Raw genomic sequence first — 20721 nt, 5'->3', positions numbered from 1 at the left:
TGTACTTTGATTTCAGAAAATTAGAAAATAAAAAAAAAAGTACATCTTTGAAGTGAGAAAACCTGGAATATTATCTTAGGAGGCTGAAGACAAGCCTGCATACTTCAGACACTTAGGCTGTTAATATGGTTAATACCAAGGACTTTTTATATCAGTACTGCCAAGCAGTAACCTCAAACCCCTTCAGTCTTTCCTTCTGACTCATTAGTGATACCATGTGGCTGGACTTTTGGCTTTATGTTGGAAAAGTAGTAGCTTTTCAACCAACTGTCCCCTTAAAATATCTGGAGAAAAACTTTGATCATCTTATTCACTGTCACCTGGGAGACTTCCCTTCAAATCCTGTACTAATCTAACTTAATCAGATGCCATGTGACACTGCAACCCACTCATATCCTTTGTCACTGGCAGAGCTGGGAAAGAGCTATTGCAGTACTAATATAGGTTGATTTTCTGATCTTAATTAACACATAGTTATTGAACTTATTATAATTTTATAAAGGCCAAGACTTACAGCTTTTTAACTGCATTAATCAGACAAGTTCCAATGGAGAGAAAAGATTTTTTTCACAAAGGATATTGACCACCAACTAAGGAATAAGATTTCCCTGTTAATAGGGCATTTTCATTGCCATTCATGTTCTTCTCTGTTATTTTGCTGCACAAAGTTCCAGAAATAATAGAACAATTAGAGATTACTGGCTGTTTGTCTGTAAAACTGACATAATGAAATATTAGCTAGTTAAATGAGGGTGTGGGATTTCCAGCGCATTTTAAGCATTTTCAAAGAAAATACACAGAACTGAATGAAAGATTATAAGGTTGCATACACTAGAATAAATTCATAATATTCCTTGTTAAAATGAAATCTAATTTTCTAACATCTTTTGGTCATCTCTAGAATGATACCTAAAACATACTATAGTTAAAATACAAAAGAAAAACTACAATAGAAAGTAAAAAAGATAACCCATTATCTTCATATCTTATTACTTTCTTATCTGCCAAATGCCAAATTTCAATTTCCTGTTTCTGTTACTGTCAATGGTGCCATTGTATTTCCAGCTTTCAAACATTTAACAGTTGATTTTTTTTCCTTTGTAGTCTACTATCTTCCCAAAGGTTTCAATCCTTAATCCTTACTCCATTCCTCAATGACCCTAGGTTTCCATTCACTCTCTTATCAACTCCCCATTCGTCTGAATTTCAGGTATTCAATATATCTGAATTTCTTCAAAAGCCTTATAATTGGCTATCTTGCCAACAAACTTTGTTTTTGAGAGATAAAATAGATACATCAACTTGCAAAACAGGCAAACTATACCAAACCATGATATTTAACACAAACTATCTTAAGTCAAATTGTTACAACACAAGCTTATTCAGACCTATATATTCCTATAATATCAAATAGAGACAATGGTAACTCCATATGGACTCTTACTCCAAAGAAAAAATGAAGCTGTTTCAGCAACTCAGCTACTTTACAAAATGTGATCAGTCTCTGCCTAGACCACATTTAGAAACTACCTTAAAACCACCCCACGACCAATCCCAGTCCTGAAAATACTTTAAGTATCCTTTTGAGGGTGTGGCGCAGGAGCTGCCGAGAGGAGATACCCCACGTCCAAGGTAGGCAGCAGTGCTGCACTTTGCTGGAGCAGCCGTGAAGAGATACCCCACGTCCAAGGTAAGAGAAACCCAAGCAAGACCACAGGCTCTGAGAGAGGGCATCAGAGGGCAGACAGACTGAAACCACAATCACAGAAAACTAGCCAATCTGATCACATGGACCACAGCCTTGTCTAACTCAATGAAACTAAGCCACCCAAGACGGATGGGTCATGGTGGAGAGGTCTGACAGAATGTGGCCCACTGTAGAAGGGAATGGCAAACCACTTCAGTACTCTTGCCTTGAGAACCCCATGAACAGTATGAAAAGGCAAAAAGATAGGACACTGAAAGAGGAACTACCCAGGTTGGTAGGTGCCCAATATGCTATTGGGGATCAGTAGAGAAATAACTCCAGAAAGAATGAAGGGATGGAGCCAAAACAAAAATAACAGCCAGTTGTGGATGGGACTGGTAATAGAAGTAAGGTCCAATGCTGTAAAGAGCAATATTGCACAGGAACCTGGAATGTTATGTCCATGAATCAAGGCAAATTGGAAGTGGTCAAATAGGAGATGGCAAGAATGAACGTTGACATTTTAGGAATCAGCGAACTAAAATGGACTGGGATGGGTGAATTTAACTCAGATGTCCATTATATCTACCACTGTGGGCAGGAATCCCTCAGAAGAAATGGAGTAGCCATCATAGTCAACAAAAGAGTTCGAAATGCAGTACTTGGATTCAATCTCAAAAACGACAGAACGATCTCTGTTCGTTTCCAAGGCAAACCATTCAGTATCACAGTAATCCAAGTCTATGCCCTGACCAGTAACGCTCAAGCAGCTGAACGGTTCTATGAAGATCTACAAGACCTTTTAGAATTAACACCCAAAAAAGATGTCCTTTTCATTATAGGGTACTGGAATGCAAAAGTAGGAAGTCAAGAAACACCTGGAGTAACAGGCAAATGTGGCCTTGGAGTACAGAAGGAAGCAGGGCAGAGGCTAATAGAGTTTTGCCAAGAGAATGCACTGGTCATAGCAAACACCCTCTTCCAACAACACCAGAGAAGACTCTACACATGGACATCACCAGATGGCCAACACTGAAATCAGATTGATTATATTCTTTGCAGCTGAAGATGGAGAAGCTCTATACAGTCAGCAAAAACAACCCTGGGAGCTGACTGTGGCTCAGATCATGAACTCCTTATTGCCAAATTCAGACTTAAATTGAAGAAAAGTAGGGAAAACCACTAGACCATTCAGGCATGACCTAAATCAAACCCCTTATGATTATACAGTGGAAGTGAGAAATAGATTTAAGGGACTAGATCTGGTAGACAGAGTGCCGATGAACTATGGACGGAGGTTCGTGACACTGTATAGGAGACAGGGATCAAGACCATCCCCAAGAAAAAGAAATGCAAAAAAGCAAAATGGCTGTCTGAGGAGGCATTACAAATAGCTGTGAACAGAAGAGAAGTGAAAAGCAAAGGAGAAAAGGAAAGATATACCCATTTGAAAGCAGAGTTCCAAAGAATAGCAAGCAGAGATAAGAAAGCCTTCCTCAGCGATCAATGCAAAGAAAGGAAAACAATAGAATGGGAACGACTAGAGATCTCTTCAAGAAAATTAGAGATACCAAGGGAACATTTCATGCAAAGATGGGCTCAATAAAGGACAGAAATGGTATGGACCTAACAGAAACAGAAGATATTAAAAAGAGGTGGCAAGAATACACAGAAGAACTGTACAGAAAAGATCTTCATGACCCAGAACGATGGTGTGATCACTCGCCTAGAGCCAAACATCCCAGAATGTGAAGTCAAGTGGGCCTTAGGAAGCATCACTATGAACAAAGCTAGTGGAGGTGATGGAATTCCAGCTGAGCTATTTCAAATTCTGAAAGATGATGCTGTGAAAGTGCTGCACTCAATATGCCAGCAAATTTGGAAAACCCAGCACTCTATCAAGGTGATGCTCTCCCTTGTTCAGAAATTTAATATACCCAGCTTTGTACGATCAGCAGGTTTCCCAGGTGGTCTCTGTACTAGGATCATGATAGTCATGACGTCCCCACCACACCTAGGGAAGACGCCATGCCACCAGTATTCTCATTTTGGTTAAATTGCACCTCACTGAGGTCTTCTGAGTCTCTGTGTTTGGGGAAGTTGTTATCTATGATGGTAAGTCCAGCATTTACATTAAGCTCTGATCCTTTTTTCTCTCCTTGACTGGATTCCAAATTCAACTTTTCAAGTTTCCAGGAAAAGTATAACAAATATTTAAATTCGTCAGAAGTTAAACTAAGGAGAGGAAGGTGAAAGAGCCCACAAATTTCTTCTCCTCTTGTACTCAGGCAGGCAGGCAGTCAGTTCAGTTGCTCAGTTGTGTCTGACTCTGCAACCCCATGGACTGCAGCACTACAGCCTTCCCTGTTCATCACCAACTCCTGGAGCTTACTCTTTTATACTGCTGTTGCTTTTTATCTCTTTCAAGCTTTGGTGACAGCTTTATTCTTGGGATCTTGAAAGGGTCATTCACAAAGCAAGAAAGCTCAGGAAAAACAGGAAGATGGTTAAATTTTGAGCTATGGAAAAGTTCTCACAGATGCTGGTTTCCAGAAAATAAAGTTGGTTGGAAGATTTCATTGTAAGATTTGGGTGGGGCTGTTTAGAACTAGTGACACTGCATTAGAGCTGGGAGCCTGTCCAGCCTGGAAGACTCATTTTATAAACGGTGCAGCAGGAATACCAGAGAGGAGCAGCAGCACGTTCCAGATAACTTAGTGATGAAGTTACAAGTAGAGGGCTTCCCAGGTGGCACTAGTGGAAAAGAACCCACCTGCCCATGCAGGAGACATGAGACATGGTTCAATCCCTGGGCCTGGAAGACCCCCCGAGAAAGAAATGGTAACCCACTACAATATTCTTGCCTGGAGAACCCCATGAACAGAGGAGCCTGGTGGGCTATAGTTCCACAAGGTCACAAAAAGTCAGACACGACTGAAGTGAAGTAGCACGCACTGATCCTTTTTTGTTGAGCTCTCAAAGTTAGCTGAAATTTATTTTGTGTAGAAGGGGAGGAGAATATGCCACCTCCAAATGAACCTCTTTGGTACGTGGATTATTTTGAGCTGTAGGCAATCAAACCCTAGCAGACTCAACAAAAACTTTTATGATTTCCTTGACTGCCTAAGAACTTAGATATGGGACCTGGCCCAGAAAAAGAGCCATTACCAGGAGAAAATTTTTCACCTGAAAGACCTACCTGTATGGCAGGGCGAACGACTGATTACAAACATCTGCTCTTCTCATCTTCCTGTGAACTGCCCTTCTCCTGCTTTGACGTCCCAGGGTCTTTCCCTTTCTCAGCTCAGATTGGCATACAAACCTCAATTGCATGACTGCTTTTAAGTCTCATATTTTTAAGGGATTCCTATATGTACAAGATTAATATTTCTCCAGTAATCTGTCAATTTAATTATTAGACCAGCCAAAGAACCTAGAACCATATATGGAAAGTTTTGTGCTCCCATTCAGTTCAGTCGCTCAGTTGTGTCCTACTCTTTGTGAACCCACGGACTGCAGCATGCCAGGCTTCCCTGTCCATCACCAACTCCCGGAGTACCCAAACTCATGTTCATTGAGTCGGTGATGCCATCCAACTATCTCATCTTCTGTTGCCCCCTTCTCCTCCTGCCCTCAATCTTTCCCAGCATCAGAGTGTTTTCCAATGAGTCAGCTTTTTGTATCAGGTGGCCAAAGCACTATTCAGGGTTGATTTCCTTTAGGATTGACTAGTTTGAGCTCCTTGAGTCTCCAAGGGACTCTCCAGAGTCTTCTCCAGCACCACAATTGGAAAACATCAATTTTTCAACGCTTAGCCTACTTTATAGTTCAGCTCTCACATCCGTACACGACTACTGGAAAAACCATAATTTTGACTAGATGGACCTTTGTAAGCAAAGTGATGAATCTCCTTTCTAATATGCTGTCTAGGTTTGTCATAACTTTTCTTCCAAGGAGCGTCTTTTAATTTCATGGCTATAATCACTGCAATGATTTTGGAGCCCAAGAAAATAAACACTGTCACTGTTTCCATTGTTTCCCCATCTATTTGTCATGAGGTGATGAGACAGGATGCCATGATCTTCATTATTTTGAATGCTGAGATTTAAGCCAGCTTTTTCACTCTCCTCTTTCACTCTCATCCAGAGGCTCTTTAGTTCCTCTTCACTTTCTTCTATTAGAGTGGTATCTGAGGTTGTTGATATTTCTCCTGGCAATCTTGACTCCAGTTTGGGATTCATCCAGCATGGCATTTCATATGATGTACTCTGTATTTAAGTTAAATAAGCAGGGTGACAATATACAGCCTGGACATACTCCTTTCCCAATTTTGAACCAGTCCTTTGTTCCATGTCCAGTTCTAACTGTTGCTTCTTGACCTGCATACAGGTTTCTCAGGAGGCAGGTAAGGTGGTCTGGTATTCCCATCTTTTTAAGAATTTTCCAGTTTGTTGTGATTCACACAGTCAAAGGCTTTAGTGTAGTCAATGAAGCAGAAGTAGATGTTTTTCTGGATGATCAGAGTACCTGCTCTTTGTTGCAAATTTCTATATAACCTGACCCGCCCCCCCTTCCTTGGAGCAGTTCTCTCAAGGTTACTTGAGACACTGTCTCCTGGGCTTGAAGTCCTAAAAATTCTCACCCAATAAAAGGTAACTCAATTGTGACTATTTTTTAAGTGGACAGTTTGAAAGTACTTTTAGAACAGAGGATGAATATTATTCTGAATATTCAGTGATTATCATTTTTATTGTTATGCATTGCTTCAAAATTAAATTTAAGTAAAAAACCAAAACATTTGAAATCTCTTTTGTTAAACCCTCAGGAGGAAGTTCTCTGTCTTATTTGTCTAAAAGAGAAATCACTTATTTTAAGAGACCTCCCTCTTTGTTTCTGTCCTTCAGAGATTTAACCCTATGGTCTTGATGGAATTGTCAAGGGGCCCAAGACTGTTATCATGATTTACTTTCTCTCTTTTTAATGTACTGAAATGGAGTTGTCTGCATCTAAGACTTTTCTCGTCTTAACACAGGGAAGATATTAGACTTCTATATGTCAGTAACTATTTCCACATCCATTGCAAACAGCTCCCTTACATATAATTTCTTTCTTTTTTCCTCTTTTGGAAAAATTAATTATTAAAAGTCAATGACTTAGTGACTGAACAACAACAAAATACATTTAAAAATAGTTAACATGGTAAACGTTTTGTTATGTGTATTTTATCATAATTAAAAATGAAAAAAATGTCACTGATGACCTTGGTAATAAACATTTTAGGGAAGAATGATGCCTTTAAAAAACAGTAGAAACTAATACCACTTTGTAAAGCAAGTTATACCCCAACAAAAATTTAAGTAAATAATTAAACAACAACACATTAAAAAAAGGAGGGGTAAGTCAGGAAGGAAGTATCCCACTCTTTATAGTAGGAAGGGAAAAGTGATGAGTGAGATTAGGCAATGGTGGAGATGAGATTGTTGTTCACTCACTAAGTCATGTCCGACTCTTTCTAACCCCATGGACTGCAGGATGCCAGGCTTCCCTGTCCTTCATTATTTCCTGGAGTCTACTCAAACTCGTCCATTGAGTTGATGATGCCATCCAGCCATCTCATCCTCTGTTGTCCTCTTCTCCTCCTGCCCCCAATCTTTCCCAGTATCAGAGTCTTTTCCAGTGAGTCGGCTCTTCACATCAGGTGGCTAGAGTATTGGAGCTTCAGCTTCAGCATCAGTTCTTCCAATGAATATTCAGGGTTGATTTCCTTGAGGATTGACTAGTTTGATCTCCTTGCTGTCCAAGGAATATGAGGTGGAAATATCCAAAGGAAGTTGTAAATGAAGGCTTGCATTTACAAAAGAGGTTAAAATTAGGGCTTTAGATATGAGAAGCTGCCTGCACATATTTGGCATGAGAAGAAAAGTCTAAGGGAGAATCTGGAGAGAGTGGAGGACACAGCAGAGAACAGCATCTTAAGGGAATTTTCCAAGTAGGGAATGGAGAAAGGCATAATGAGGATAAAAAGTAGTTGTCAGGATATCAAGAGAGAACTGTCATAGAGCACTAGGAATGAAGTAGTTTCCAGGTGGTGGGTGAGGAATGTGTCTGATGTCAAATGATATATACATGGTAAGGAGGATGAATATCAGAGCAGGTTTTGGAGGTTAGGAGGTGATGAGTATACTCAGGAAAGCAGTTTTTATACGAATGGGAGTCTAAAGGAGATTAGCCCTGAGTGTTATTTGGAAGGAATGATGCTAAAACTGAAACTCCAGTACTTTGGCCACCTCATGTGAAGAGTTGACTCATTGGAAAAAGACTCTGATGCTGGAAGGGATTGGGGGCAGGAGGAGAAGGGGATGACAGAGGATGAGATGGCTGGATGGCATCACCAACTCGATGGACGTGAGTCTGAGTGAACTCCGGCAGTTGGTGATGGACAGGGAGGCCTGGCGTGCTGCAATTCATGGGGTCGCAAAGAGTCGGACAAGACTGAGCAACTGAACTGAGCTGAACTGAATGAGATTTGGGAGTCTGAGCAGAGACTGGAGAGTAAGGAAGGAAAGGCAGTATTGCTGACCTCTCTTTCAACAAATCTAGTAGCAGATAGGAGGTGACTATGCAGTAGCTCAGTGAGGAAAAGTGGTGTTTAAATATAGGTTCTCTTGTGATAGTGGTAATCTTTGTCTATTTGGATGCAGGAGGATGAACCACTAGAGAGAAAATAGAGAACCCAGAAGACACAGGAAATAATTTAGCGATCAAAGTTCTGAGGAAGGTGAGAAAAAGTAGGCTTAAAAGTAGAAGTATTGTTCTTAGGAAGGAGAAGTACTTCTTCTTTTTAGATTGAAACAAAGGAATATAGCTAAAGGAATGGGGAAATTTTTGAGGTAATGAGACGGGAAGAAGAGGGAGCCCTCATAGTGCTCAGTTTCACAGATATATTTATTTTTAAGCTTCACCTTTCCCCACAAAGGTAGTGAGATTATCTGCCAAGAGTTGAAAGCAGGGCTGCTGCTGAGGTTTGAAGAGGGGGTAGAATGTATGAATGAACTATCATATTGGATCTGAAAGAATGTGCTAGAAAACCAACAGGACAGTTACATCAGAATTACTGAACAACTTTAAGTTCCAGGTTGCCACTAAATGCCAGTAATTTGTAGTTGTTCAGGTAATCATAGTTCTATGAATTTTATTCAGTACTGTTTTTCTGCTTGGGAACAAAAATGGAGAAAGTGGAGAAAGGAGTCATTCATTTTGGGTTTCACCATAGTAAGCAAAGGAATAAATTGAAGGAGTGAAGCTATCTGAGGTGTTAGAGAGGGCAACTTCCAAGTGGTGAGTCATGGTCTTTAATCTGGACAAGAAATAAAGTGTGGCTAAAAGAAAAATAGTGGTGAAGGAAATGGCAACCCACTCCAGTATTCTTGTCTGGAGAATCCCATGGACAGAGGAGCTTGGTGGGCTACAGTCCACGGGGTCGCAGAGTCAGTAAATCTAACCTGATAGGTTTCAGAGACTTCCATTAAAAAGTTGGGGAAATGAAATTTAAGGAATTGGGAAGCATTGTGGAATAGTGGAAAAAGGTCATTACAGAGAAAGACTTAGGTGTGAAACCAGGCTTAATCACTTAGACGAAATATATGATGTTGGGTAAGTTGCTTTGTTTTTGAGCTTCAATTTTCTCTTACATAAAATGAAGGATAGTTATATTAACCTCATAGTGTTGCTTTAATCATAAAGCACATAGCAGTACCGGTCACAGTAGACACTCAACTTCTTATTCTTTCTCTTACTAGTAGGGACAAAGATTTTAAAGATTCTACTTTTATAGCAACAGCTGCTTGCGGCAGCCCCCAAAGAACACTATAGGGAGATTTTAGACAGACCTTATGTGTCTAAAGTATAAACTTGTTTGTACAAACACCTGTTATTAGAGTGGCCAAGGGATTTACAAAAGATGGAATAAAATAAATAGTGGACATAAATACACCTAGTTCTGTGTGTATGTGCATGAGAGAGAGAAAGAGAGAGAGGGCTGCAGACAGGGAGGGAGAGACACGGAAGGAGGTGGGGGGGGAATGAATAAAAATGAATGAATGAGTTATGGAATATGGCTGAAGGTGACTGAAATTATATGAAAACTTACCATCTCTGGAAGGAATACTTATTGCTAGTACTTCGGTAACTAGGTAACAATCACACAATCTTGATTTCTTGAAGCTAATGGCAGCTGGCAGACTGCTATCCAGTTTAAAGATCTGTAAGTTACCATCTACAGTTTCAAGGGAAACAATATATTTTATGGAATGGAGAGATGATGTCATCAAGAGTCAAAATTAGAAAATAAAACTTGGAAATATAAAGGTTGGGGAAAGAGGAAGAAGGGACAGCTGCCTAAGTGTAAAAGTTACACCTCCTATCTTCTATTTATACTGATTTCCTAGGTGACCTTATGCAGTCTCATGACTTTAAATACTATATTTATATATATGTACTATTTAAAAATACTATATATATGTGCTGATAACTTTCAAATATGTACCTTTAATTCTAACCTTTCTCCTAAGCTCCAGACTAATATGTTTAATTGCCTACTCTTAATTCTCATAAGTATCTCAAACTTCACATTTCCAAAGAAGAAGCCCTGATTTCTGCTGCCTAATCTTTCTTATCAGGGTAAATGATAACTCTCCTTAGGTCAGTTATCAAAGCTCAGGTCAAAACCTTAGAGTTCATCTTGACTTTTAACTTTCTCTTATCTTCTACTTTGAATTCTCTGGCAAATCTATTTTGCTGATTTTACCTTCAAAATATATTCTGGATCTGATTACTTCTCACCATCTCTACTACCATTCTGGTCCAAATCTCTTGCTGGAGTACTCTTTCCACAGCCTTTCAACGGGCCTCTCGGTCTTTCACCTTTTCCCTCCCATATGCCAAATCATTCATATAGAAGACAGAGGAAGCATTTGCAAATTTAAGATATTTCATGTTCCACTTCCTCAACACTGTCTATTTAGAATAAAAGGATCTTGTTTCTGTTACCTCTCCAACTTCATCTCCTTTCACCTTGCTACCTTCCCACTATTCTTCAGCAATGCCTTCACTGCTGTTCCTCAAACGTGATAAGCATGCACCATACTCCAGGGCCTTTGTGTTTGTCATCCCCTCTGCTGGGGACACAACTCTAGTCACACGGCATGTACCTTCAATGTCTTCGCATTTCCACTCTGATTTCCCTCATCAGTGAGGCCTAATTAGTCTTTGTAAAACAGAGGACTCTATCTGTCTGCCCGTCAGGTCCAGACACGAAAATCAAAACTCCTTTAGCTTTTTCAAATGGAGAGAGCGGGAAAAGAGAGGAATTAATGCATGGGATTGGTTGTAAGTGTGTTGCCAAGTTGGAGAAACAAAAGAAAAAAGGTATATCACTAAAGATCAGTAATTGCCAGAAGTCACCACTGTCCCCGGGGCTGCTGGAGGAGAGAGATGCTACTGAGTTCAGGAGATTCTACTGCTGCTGCCTTTTTCCACCTTCTAATATCATGTTAATGCATCCCAATGGCAAAACATACCTGGACCACAGAGAAAGAAGGCCTAAGAAATTGTGTTTTCAGGCTTCCAGTTTTATTGTATAAGGGAGAGAATAAAAGGGTTGATATGGAATAAGTTTCAATAGATTATATTGAATATAATTACATTATTCAATAGAATTGAATATAATGAATAATTGATTATATTGAATACATTATTATATACCTGGCATATAACTCTTTCACTAGCAATCTTTATCATCTTACTCTGCTTTAAAAATTCATACAATTTACCACTGTTTGTTTATTGACTATCTCCATCCTCCCATCAGAACATAAATTCTATAAGAGCAGGGGCTTTATCTGTCTTGCTTGCTGCTGTGGTCTCCAGTACTCAGAATATTATCTGGCATCAGTGTGATAGCATGCTGAGAGAGGAGGGGTTGTAAGAGTGACTGCCTCAGTGGAAAGGAATATTTTATCACTGACATTGTTTAGAATTGCCAGTGCATGCCGATAATAAAGAACAGAATGACTTGTAGTTAGTTTTACTACTGTTTTCTAATTTTCTGCAGAGAGTGTGTTCTTTTATGTGAAGTTAACAAAATCCTTTCTCCATTTCTAAGGCCAAATTTGAACTTCAGTTAACTTTCTACCTCAGTTTCTCTGGAAATTTGACCAAAAAAACAAAGGTCAACTTGTTAGTAGACAGCATTTCTTATGGTAAAAATGGTCTCTGAATAGTAACTTGTATATGGAATAGAAGGGATTACAAATGAATCCATAACGGAAAGCCAGGCTTTGGGCTTCCATGAATGTGGTAACATTTGAAACTGGACATTTCCCTTGTAGGGACTCTGGAAACTGCCTAAGATTGTTATAAGAAATACTGATTCCTATGCAGGACATGGTGCTTTTATGCTGATGGCTCTCATACTCTTCTAGTAGAACTCTTATTTCCTGCACCTAAATGTTACTTGAAGAACAAAGAGAACAGTTGTTGGATGGCTGTGTGAAGTACTATGATGACTGGGCCCACTGAAGAAAGCCTGATGCTCCCCTCCTGAATGCTGAGTTTCCTTTTTAATATCTCAGGAAACTGGTTCAAGGTATAGATTATTCCTATCTTCTAAGTCTGATGTTTACTTAAGAGATCCTCTGATGGGTATTTCAGCATGTAACAGATGCTCAACAAACATTTATTGAGCAAATGCATAAGGTTGGAAATGTATGACCACAATTATTTAATTACTGGATGCTATTACTTAAATTTCAACATGCACAGTTTGTCAAGATTAACAAATGTCTACATCAGCTATTCTGTGTGAGTTATAGTTTGCAACTCTGGCTTCCCAATTTTAAAATGATTCCTTCACCCTGAATAAGCTCATGTAGTCACAAAATACAAAGCAGGTTCTGACTGAGTCTACATAGACATCTTGTATGGCATTCTTTGGGCTGCCTAAGGCCACTGTTTTGCTTATCAATATACCACACTGGATTCAAGAGGTGGCATATGTGAAGCCATACTTATCAGGAGAAATCAGAACTAATACTTAAGTGGAGCTTGTGCTGTGAGTGAGTAAATTATAGACTTATCACATTAATATACAAATGTAATTACTTTTGGTCTCTTTGATATAAATGAACAATTTTTTTCTTATTGTTTTCCAGCTATCTGAGGATCTCAAGCCTTCAGGAGAGATATTATGCTTTATTTATCTCTTTTATCTCTAGTTTCCAGTATAGTGTCTGGCATAGAAGTACTCAATAAACATTTGTTGAACTATATGGTGACAGAGAGTCATAAATTTAATAACAGCTAACTTTGGATGGGAGTAGGGAGGAATGTCAGAGCTTCCCTGGTAGCTCAGCTGGTAAAGAATCTGCCTGAAATGCAGGAGACCCCAGTTCGATTCCTGGGTTGGGAAGATCCCCTGGAGGAAGGCATGGCAACCCACACCAGTATTCTTGCCTAGAGAATCCCCATGGACAGAGGAACCTGGTGGGCTAGTCCATGGCGTTGAAAAGAGTCGGACACGACTGAGCAACTAAGCACAGCACAGCACAGGGAAGAATGTCAAACTACATGGAACTAGAGATCATGGAATTTAAAAGCATTATTCCCTTGGAAAACCATGTAAGTACAGCAGGCCAGAAAATGAAGGGAAAGAGAGTCACACAGGATTTATCAAAGCTTCTTCAAAGATAATCAAGTCTACAGGGGCAGGGAACTAAAACTACAAAATCTTCTTTAGGTTCTACCATGTAGGTACCATCTCTAGTCTCACCCTGTCACTATTCCCTACTACTAGTAAATAGTCTTAGTAAAGAGTATAAAAGGTAGCTTAAAAAATACTGCCAATGTACTCTGGGGAAGTAACTGAGAATCCAGACCTACAAAGTCATTAGGAGGAAAACAAAAAATGTAGCTTAAACAAAGTTGCCTAATAAATAGCTGTCTATTAGTTAGCTCATTCTACTTAGCTTTCCTAAGGCCCATGAAGTCACTTAGATGCACAAAGCATATACATAAATCTCAAATAAGAACAGTTCATTAAGTCAATCAGTTGAACAGAAATTTCTTTCTGATGCTAAACATAGTGTTGGTTGGTCCTAAGGATAGAAAATCATCACTGTGTAGATCAACTGAAAGGAATGTTTCTTTTGGGTCAGTCAGTAGTTTTAGGGAATGACTAGTACACCTATTTAGAGAAGGAAATGGCAACCCACTCCAGTGTTCTTGCCTGGAGAATCCCAGGGATGGGGGAGCCTGGTGGGCTGCTGTCTATGGGGTTGCACAGGGTCGGACACGACTGAAGCGACTTAGCAGTTTAGCAGTACACCTATACTGGGAAGTAAACAGATGTAGAATGCTGTTTATCTCTCCATTATCAAAACAAAATATTCTTTTCTTCTGTCCTTTCCGAAAGAGCTATACGGGCAATAGACCCTTGAAAATGTTCATTTCCAAGTCTAAGAAATGAAAAATAATGGTAGCAAATGGATTATTTTCAGAATGTTAGAGATTAAAAGAGAGATAGAAAAAAAAATCCTGTTAATCTTTTTAAAAATAGTTTAAGATCTTAAGGAATAACTTGAAAAAAATCTCAGTAGTTTCTGATTCTGCTTTTAGGCTTTGAATTTCCAGCAGATTCACTTTTCAATATTCCTAGTTTGGCCTTATAGCCTCCAACTGAAGTTCTGTATAACCTAAGCAAAGAGGGAACAGAAAGTTTTTCAAAAGTTCTCAGAATACTGACTACATCTCCCTTCCTAAATTAGGACTGAAATGACATTTTGACATATTCTGAATAGCATGCCACTAGAGATGCTATCTTTAGAGAGAAAAATGATTTTCAAATCCTTCCTGGTGACTAAAGATCACATGGAATGTTAAGCAAGAAAAAGGGCTAGCCATGGTGTCCCAATTCATTGAATTACTTCTCCCACAGAGGTGGCCCATCATCTAGCAGCAGAGCAGGCACGATTCACTATACCAGCAGACTAAGTACTAGGTTTGCACAACTGAATATCTACGGCTAGCAGTCAACGTTCTGTTTATATGTACTGAATGCGTGGAAGGCCATTGGTTGTAATATTTCATTCTAGTAAATGGAAGGGAACGCTTCTTAATATATAGTTTCTACTTCTTCCTTTTCATCTTCTGTACTTGAACTATCCTGAGGCCCATTTATTATTCCCTTGTTACAGAAATGTGGTAAGATCTATAATCCTTAATATTCTATTTATAATATAGAACACAGAATATCAGAAATGCTTTTCTCTGAAAGTCCCACTACCCCTCTTCCCTTGTCACAACCCTCCCCTTCCCCCGCCTTTTTTACCTCATTCCCTGTTGACATGACTGCAACCACTGGAAACTTATTAACTTCAACCTCTGTAACACCTACAGTTGCCAGAAGACCAATCTCTGAGGGGCCCATGTGGGTTCCTTTGGCCAAAACGCATTCCCCTCTTTTAATGTCATGGCCAATGGGTCTGAAAATCAAAGCAGAACCATAAGCAGTATGACTAAGAACAATATTTTCTCAACTCAGAGGGAAATTTTAGTGTCAGAGAAAGAGGACACTCAAGGGGGAAAAGGGGAAATGAGGCATGGAACAGAGTGCTAAAACGAAGAGATTTTTAAAACTATGCTTTTTTAATTAAAAAAATTTCACGTCAATGTATGGCAAAACCAATACAGTATTGTGAAGTAAAATATAAATAAATAAATATATAATATAAAAAAATTAAATCACACAATAGAAGACAGAAATAGATTTGTATCTATTGCTATTAAACAGGAATATGCTACTTTATGTTTGAAAATTCTTTTACAAATTGCTTTGTAACACATTATAGTCAAAAACACCAACTGCAAACTTTCTTTGGTGTAAGGCAGGCATTTATACGAAAGTATCTAATGCCATTCCAGAGCTTGTTAGCCTTGTGGTGAAGAGAATGATGCTAATAAGGTGACAGCCATGGAGATAACTTCCATTAGGCCACTTAGACTGGCCCAGTTTTGTGGCCACCCCATTCACTTTGCCCCCACAGGAGGGGAAGAAGTGTAGCTTTGTTACAAAATGTTGAATAAATTAGGACTAATGGAATCAGGGCAAACATATTCAGTCATGAGAAAAATCATCTGAAGGATATACACTACTTATAATAAGACAGTAGGCTCAACTTTGTATATAAAGAGTAGCACATCATTCCATTATTATTGGTAGTTGAGGAGGGGCTTTCAGCTAATTATACAAATACTCAACTTTGAAAGTATCTGTGTTAATATCAAATTCTCAGTTACCTAGGGGTAAGGATGGGAAATTCTGGATTATCTAGAAATAGGATCAACTATGGCCACCTCATGCAAAGAGTTGACTCATTGGAAAAGACTTTGATGTTGGGAGGGATTGGGGGCAGGAGGAGAAGGGGCGACAGAGGATGAGATGGCTGGATGGCATCCCTGACTTGATGGACGTGAGTCTAAGTGAACTCTGGGAGTTGGTGATGGACAGGGAGGCCTGGGGTGCTGCGGTTCATGGGGTCACAAAGAGTTGGACACAATTGAGTGAATGAACTGAACTGAACTGATGGATTATGCAGGCTTATGACTTTGCCTCCTTCTCATGTTGCTTTTGAATAAATCATTTGCCTTTACTAACGTCATAAAAAAGTAAGTAGGGCATACATGGGATATATAATTTAGAAAAATCATTTTGCTACTGGTTAAAATCCCTGAAAGCTAATGGTTAATTGACTGAGCTGTGAATTTATAATAGCCATGCTTTCCTGAGTTCATGATCACGGTAGAAACAAAAGTTGGCTATACATTCTATGTCTTATGAACTTACCTGATATCTTGGCCTGGCCGAGCTTGCACCAGAATTCGTACTTCAAGTTCCTCAGTGCCCTATGGTAACAGCAAATCATGTAATTTCAAACAGAGCAATCTGACTGAATTTCGATCAATAGAATTTAGCTATTCAGATGCTTTCATTATTGGATAGGCTCAGAATATATAAAGATACAGAGGAACAGGAAATCCTTTGCAAAATCCTTTGAACATGAATTTCTACCACAGGTTCCTGAAAAATTAGGCTTGATCCCAAAGAATAAGTAAACATTTTCACTGATTCTCATACTTTTAAAACATGTACCAACTCAAATATTGACTCATACTTTGTAAATAGCATTCTCAAGGAAAAACACACACACACACACACACACAGATCTCTACTCTAATAGATACAGTGAATGTGTTTGGAGGTAACTATTCTGTTGCCATAAATCACGGGTTCAATACTATGCCAAGATTCCCAAATATCTGTAAAAATTTCAGTGAAGACTTACAGTTTGCCTGGTAGTAGATTTCTATAAATTAATGGTGATCATAATTTTTACATTTATGAACTGTGACTAATACTGTGATATTGGAACTGTGTCTTGTCATCTGGCAGAGTGTGTTCTGGATTTCAATGCTCTGCTGGCTTCCTTGATGTCAATAAATTTGTTGGGCCGTTTTAACAGCAGGACAATGTGACCTGTATGCCAAGAGTTGAATTTTATAAGCCTTACTTGTGGGAAGTAAGTACTTGTGGGTGATAAAAAGGAAAATCCTCAAATGAAGAAAAGAGGGTATATCTCAGCATGGCCAAATTTTACTGTATGTTCAGTCTGGGAGAATATATTTTGTCATTTATTCTTGTATTAAAAAATAAAAGATATCTTAAACTTCTTCCAAAACAAAATCAGTAAATCTTCCATTGAAATTTTTATTCCTGACTGATCCTCTGGATTCAATAACTGCCAGTAGTTTCAGTGAGATAAAGGCCTACTTAGAGGCCTTTATTTATAAAAGAACAGAGTCCTTTATTTTAGGAAATAGAGGGGGAATTGACATAAATTTAATGTTTCTAGACTGCAATTTGGTGGCACAGATTTTCCTGAATTATAGAAAACCAGAGCCGAAAGGGTCATTTGGCTTAAATGCTTGGCTTAGTGAAGTATTCAAGAACTTGCCCAAATGTTCTTTGTTAAATTCTTTTGTAAATTCTTCACATTTTGTCAGAAGCTAGTTTTGATGAGCAAATTTCTCAGCTAGATGGTAGGACAACAGTTAATATCATTGCTTTTTTATCTTGAGGTAGTTTCTTTCCTTGCTTGCAAATGCAATTTCTTGGCTCAAATGTGGTTCAAATTCTGCTGTAATCCCAGTAATGGTCATAAAAACAATTTCTATAATAAAAGGTTTTCAAGCCTAAGGCAATTCCTTATTCACTATACACTACAATGTAAGGTCCTAACATAAAACAATTCGGCTAATCTCATAAACATTGCAGAAAATGGGCATGACTTATAATACTGCCACAGGAATGAAGCCATAAGACCTGGTAATGACGTACATCATCGGATTCCCTGATCAGTTCAGTATCTTCCACCTGCACTACTGCATCAGCACCACAGGGGATTGGAGCACCTGTTGTAACCCGCATGACTTGTCCTGGCATTACTGTCTGAGTCGGCTGGAAATAGAAACACACAAGAAAGAGGTGATTTACTTTGCTCCTGCAAAGGAAACTCTTGCAGATGTAACAGTTTTTGAAACAAACCATAAAAGGAAGATCCCCTGGAGAAGGAAATGGCCACCCACTGCAGTGTTCTCGCTTGGAGAATCCCATGGACAGAAAAACCTGGTGGGCTGCAGTCCACAGGGTCACGAAGAGTCGGACATGACTGAGTGACTAATACTTTCTTTTTTTTCCACTTTCGTAAAAGGAGAGTCTTATTCATTTTGGGAAAATATAAAAAAAGTCAAACAGGTACACTTAGACCAAAGAGGCTTTCACTTGACTTAAGGTGATGACTATCAGATGTTTTTCTTGGTGCCCTGCTTTCTCTTTGAAGAACTGCCACTTGTATTTGCCACTATTGTCTCTCACTCAGTGTGAATTTTCTAACATATGTAAAGCGATATGATAGTCTTTAAAAAAATGCCATGCAATATGATTTTTATGAATGACAATTATGAAAAACCAGCATGTTGATCATTTGCTGAAGTTCTGATGTTTGACAAATATAGTATTTTATTAACAAACATTTTGGTTAAATAAAGGCAGACCAGAAAATTTACCGCTCTTGAAAATCTTTATAAAATATATTAGTGTACCATGCAATTAATAATAAAAGTTTAGCAAATATAATTATATAATCTAAAAAACTGTACATTTTGAATGGTTAAGATGGTACATTTTATGTTACATATTTTTCACCACATTAAAAAAAAAGGAATGATTAAGGAAAACTATCCTTCCACTAAATGTACAATCAAAGTAAAACTGGAAATTCATTTGTTAGAAAAGCCTTAAGAAACTTATTTCTATAATGTTATTGCTGCAAATAATGCAACCGATAGCTAATATTTGTGGAATACTCAGTCTATGCTAGGCTTACGGTTAAGTGCATTTTATGTTTCAGAATATAAGCCCTATAAAGACAGAAATTTGTTTCATTTTCTGTTTGCCTCTTTAGCTCACATCATCATTTTCTATTCCTAGAGGCTGGTTTTCGCAGATTGTTTCAACTGGGTTCCTATCACTCTGGCTTCTGGTTAAGATCAGTCAGTGGGAGGGGCTAGCAAGGGACTCACTGGAGAAAACCCTGATGCTGGGAAAGACCAAGGGCAGGAAGAGAAGCGGGTGAGAGAGGACGAAATGGTTGGATGGCATCACCGACTCAATGGACATGAATTTGAGCAAATTCTGAGAGACAGAGAAAGACAGGGAAGACTCGCATGCTTCCGTCCATGGGGTTGTAAAAACATGGACAGACTTAGTGACTGAACAAGAGACGAGAGGGTAGGAGAGAGAGATGTACAATTTTTATTCCCCATGCTGTTTCCCTGCTGGGTTGCAGTTTGGTGATGGCTATGTCATATCTAATAGCACTGATGCCACATTTCCTATTAGGTGGCCCTCTCCCATAGCTATCAATCTCCCAGGTCCAGGTACCACTTTCTCTCTTTGCCCCTTCAGACTTAAAGGTGGGAATGAAATCTTATTGTTGCTAGCACCTGAATGTTTCACATTCCTTTGTTAGTTTCTTTTGAGTACTTGCATTCATCTTTAATCATTACCTTTGCAGACATATTTATTGCTCTATCATCCCAAAGCCTAGAGAGTATCTGGCACAAAGTTGGCAGTCAATAAGTATTTCCAGAATGAATGAATAAGCATGCATGATCTCATTATCACAATAACTACATGAAGCATGTAATCCTTCTTGGCTTACAATTCCAGTGATCTCATTAATTTTTTCCAAGTCATTGGAGAAAGATTCTTGAGATCAGATCTGGCATTGAGCTATGTACTTTATTTCCTCTTACTCTGATATTTGAATAAGAGACATTTCAGGTTTATCCAGAAATATTATATTCTAATATAAATAAATGTTCAAACTACTGCACAACTGCACTCATCTCACACACTAGCAAAGTAGTGCTCAAAATTCTCCAAGCTAGGCTTCAACAATATGTGAACTGAAAACTTCCAGATGTTCAAGCTGGATTTATGAAAGGCAGAAGAACCAGAGATCAAATTGCCAACGTCTGCTGGATCATAGAAAAAGCAAGAGAGTTCCAAAAAAACACCTACTTCTGCTTCATTGACTATGCTAAAGCCTTTGACTGTGTGGATCACAATAAACTGTGGAAAATTCTTAAAGAAATGGGAATAACAGACCACCTTACCTGCCTCCTGAGAAACCTGTATGCAGGTCAAGAAGCAACAGTTAGAAATGTACATGAAACAATGAACTGGTTCCAAATTGGGAAAGGGGAACATCAAGGCTGTGTATTGTCACCCTGCTTATTTAACTTATATGCAGAATACATCTTGTGAAATGCTGGGATGGATGAAGCACAAGCTGGAATCAAGATTGCTGGGAGAAATATCAATAACCTCAGATTTGCAGATAACACTACCCTTATGC

At 38.8% G+C, this 20721-nt stretch overlaps 1 protein-coding gene across 10 annotated transcripts in view; it reads right to left on the bottom strand.

Moving 5' to 3' along the window:
• GPHN (gephyrin) overlaps positions 1-20721 on the bottom strand; it is a 546412-nt gene that overhangs the window by 53276 nt on the left and 472415 nt on the right. For all 10 annotated transcript variants that reach the window (XM_069596839.1, XM_069596846.1, XM_069596847.1 and 7 more), the window contains 3 exons: positions 18138-18257; positions 16587-16645; positions 15072-15225 (listed from right to left, as the gene is read on the bottom strand). In XM_069596839.1, coding sequence (XP_069452940.1) covers positions 15072-15225; positions 16587-16645; positions 18138-18257 — 333 coding nt within the window. The remainder of the gene's footprint in view (positions 1-15071; positions 15226-16586; positions 16646-18137; positions 18258-20721) is intronic.

This window comes from Ovis canadensis, chromosome 7 (genome assembly GCF_042477335.2).
Source record: "Ovis canadensis isolate MfBH-ARS-UI-01 breed Bighorn chromosome 7, ARS-UI_OviCan_v2, whole genome shotgun sequence".
Lineage (NCBI taxonomy): Eukaryota > Metazoa > Chordata > Mammalia > Artiodactyla > Bovidae > Ovis > Ovis canadensis.
This window is presented reverse-complemented; position numbering and strand designations above follow the sequence as displayed.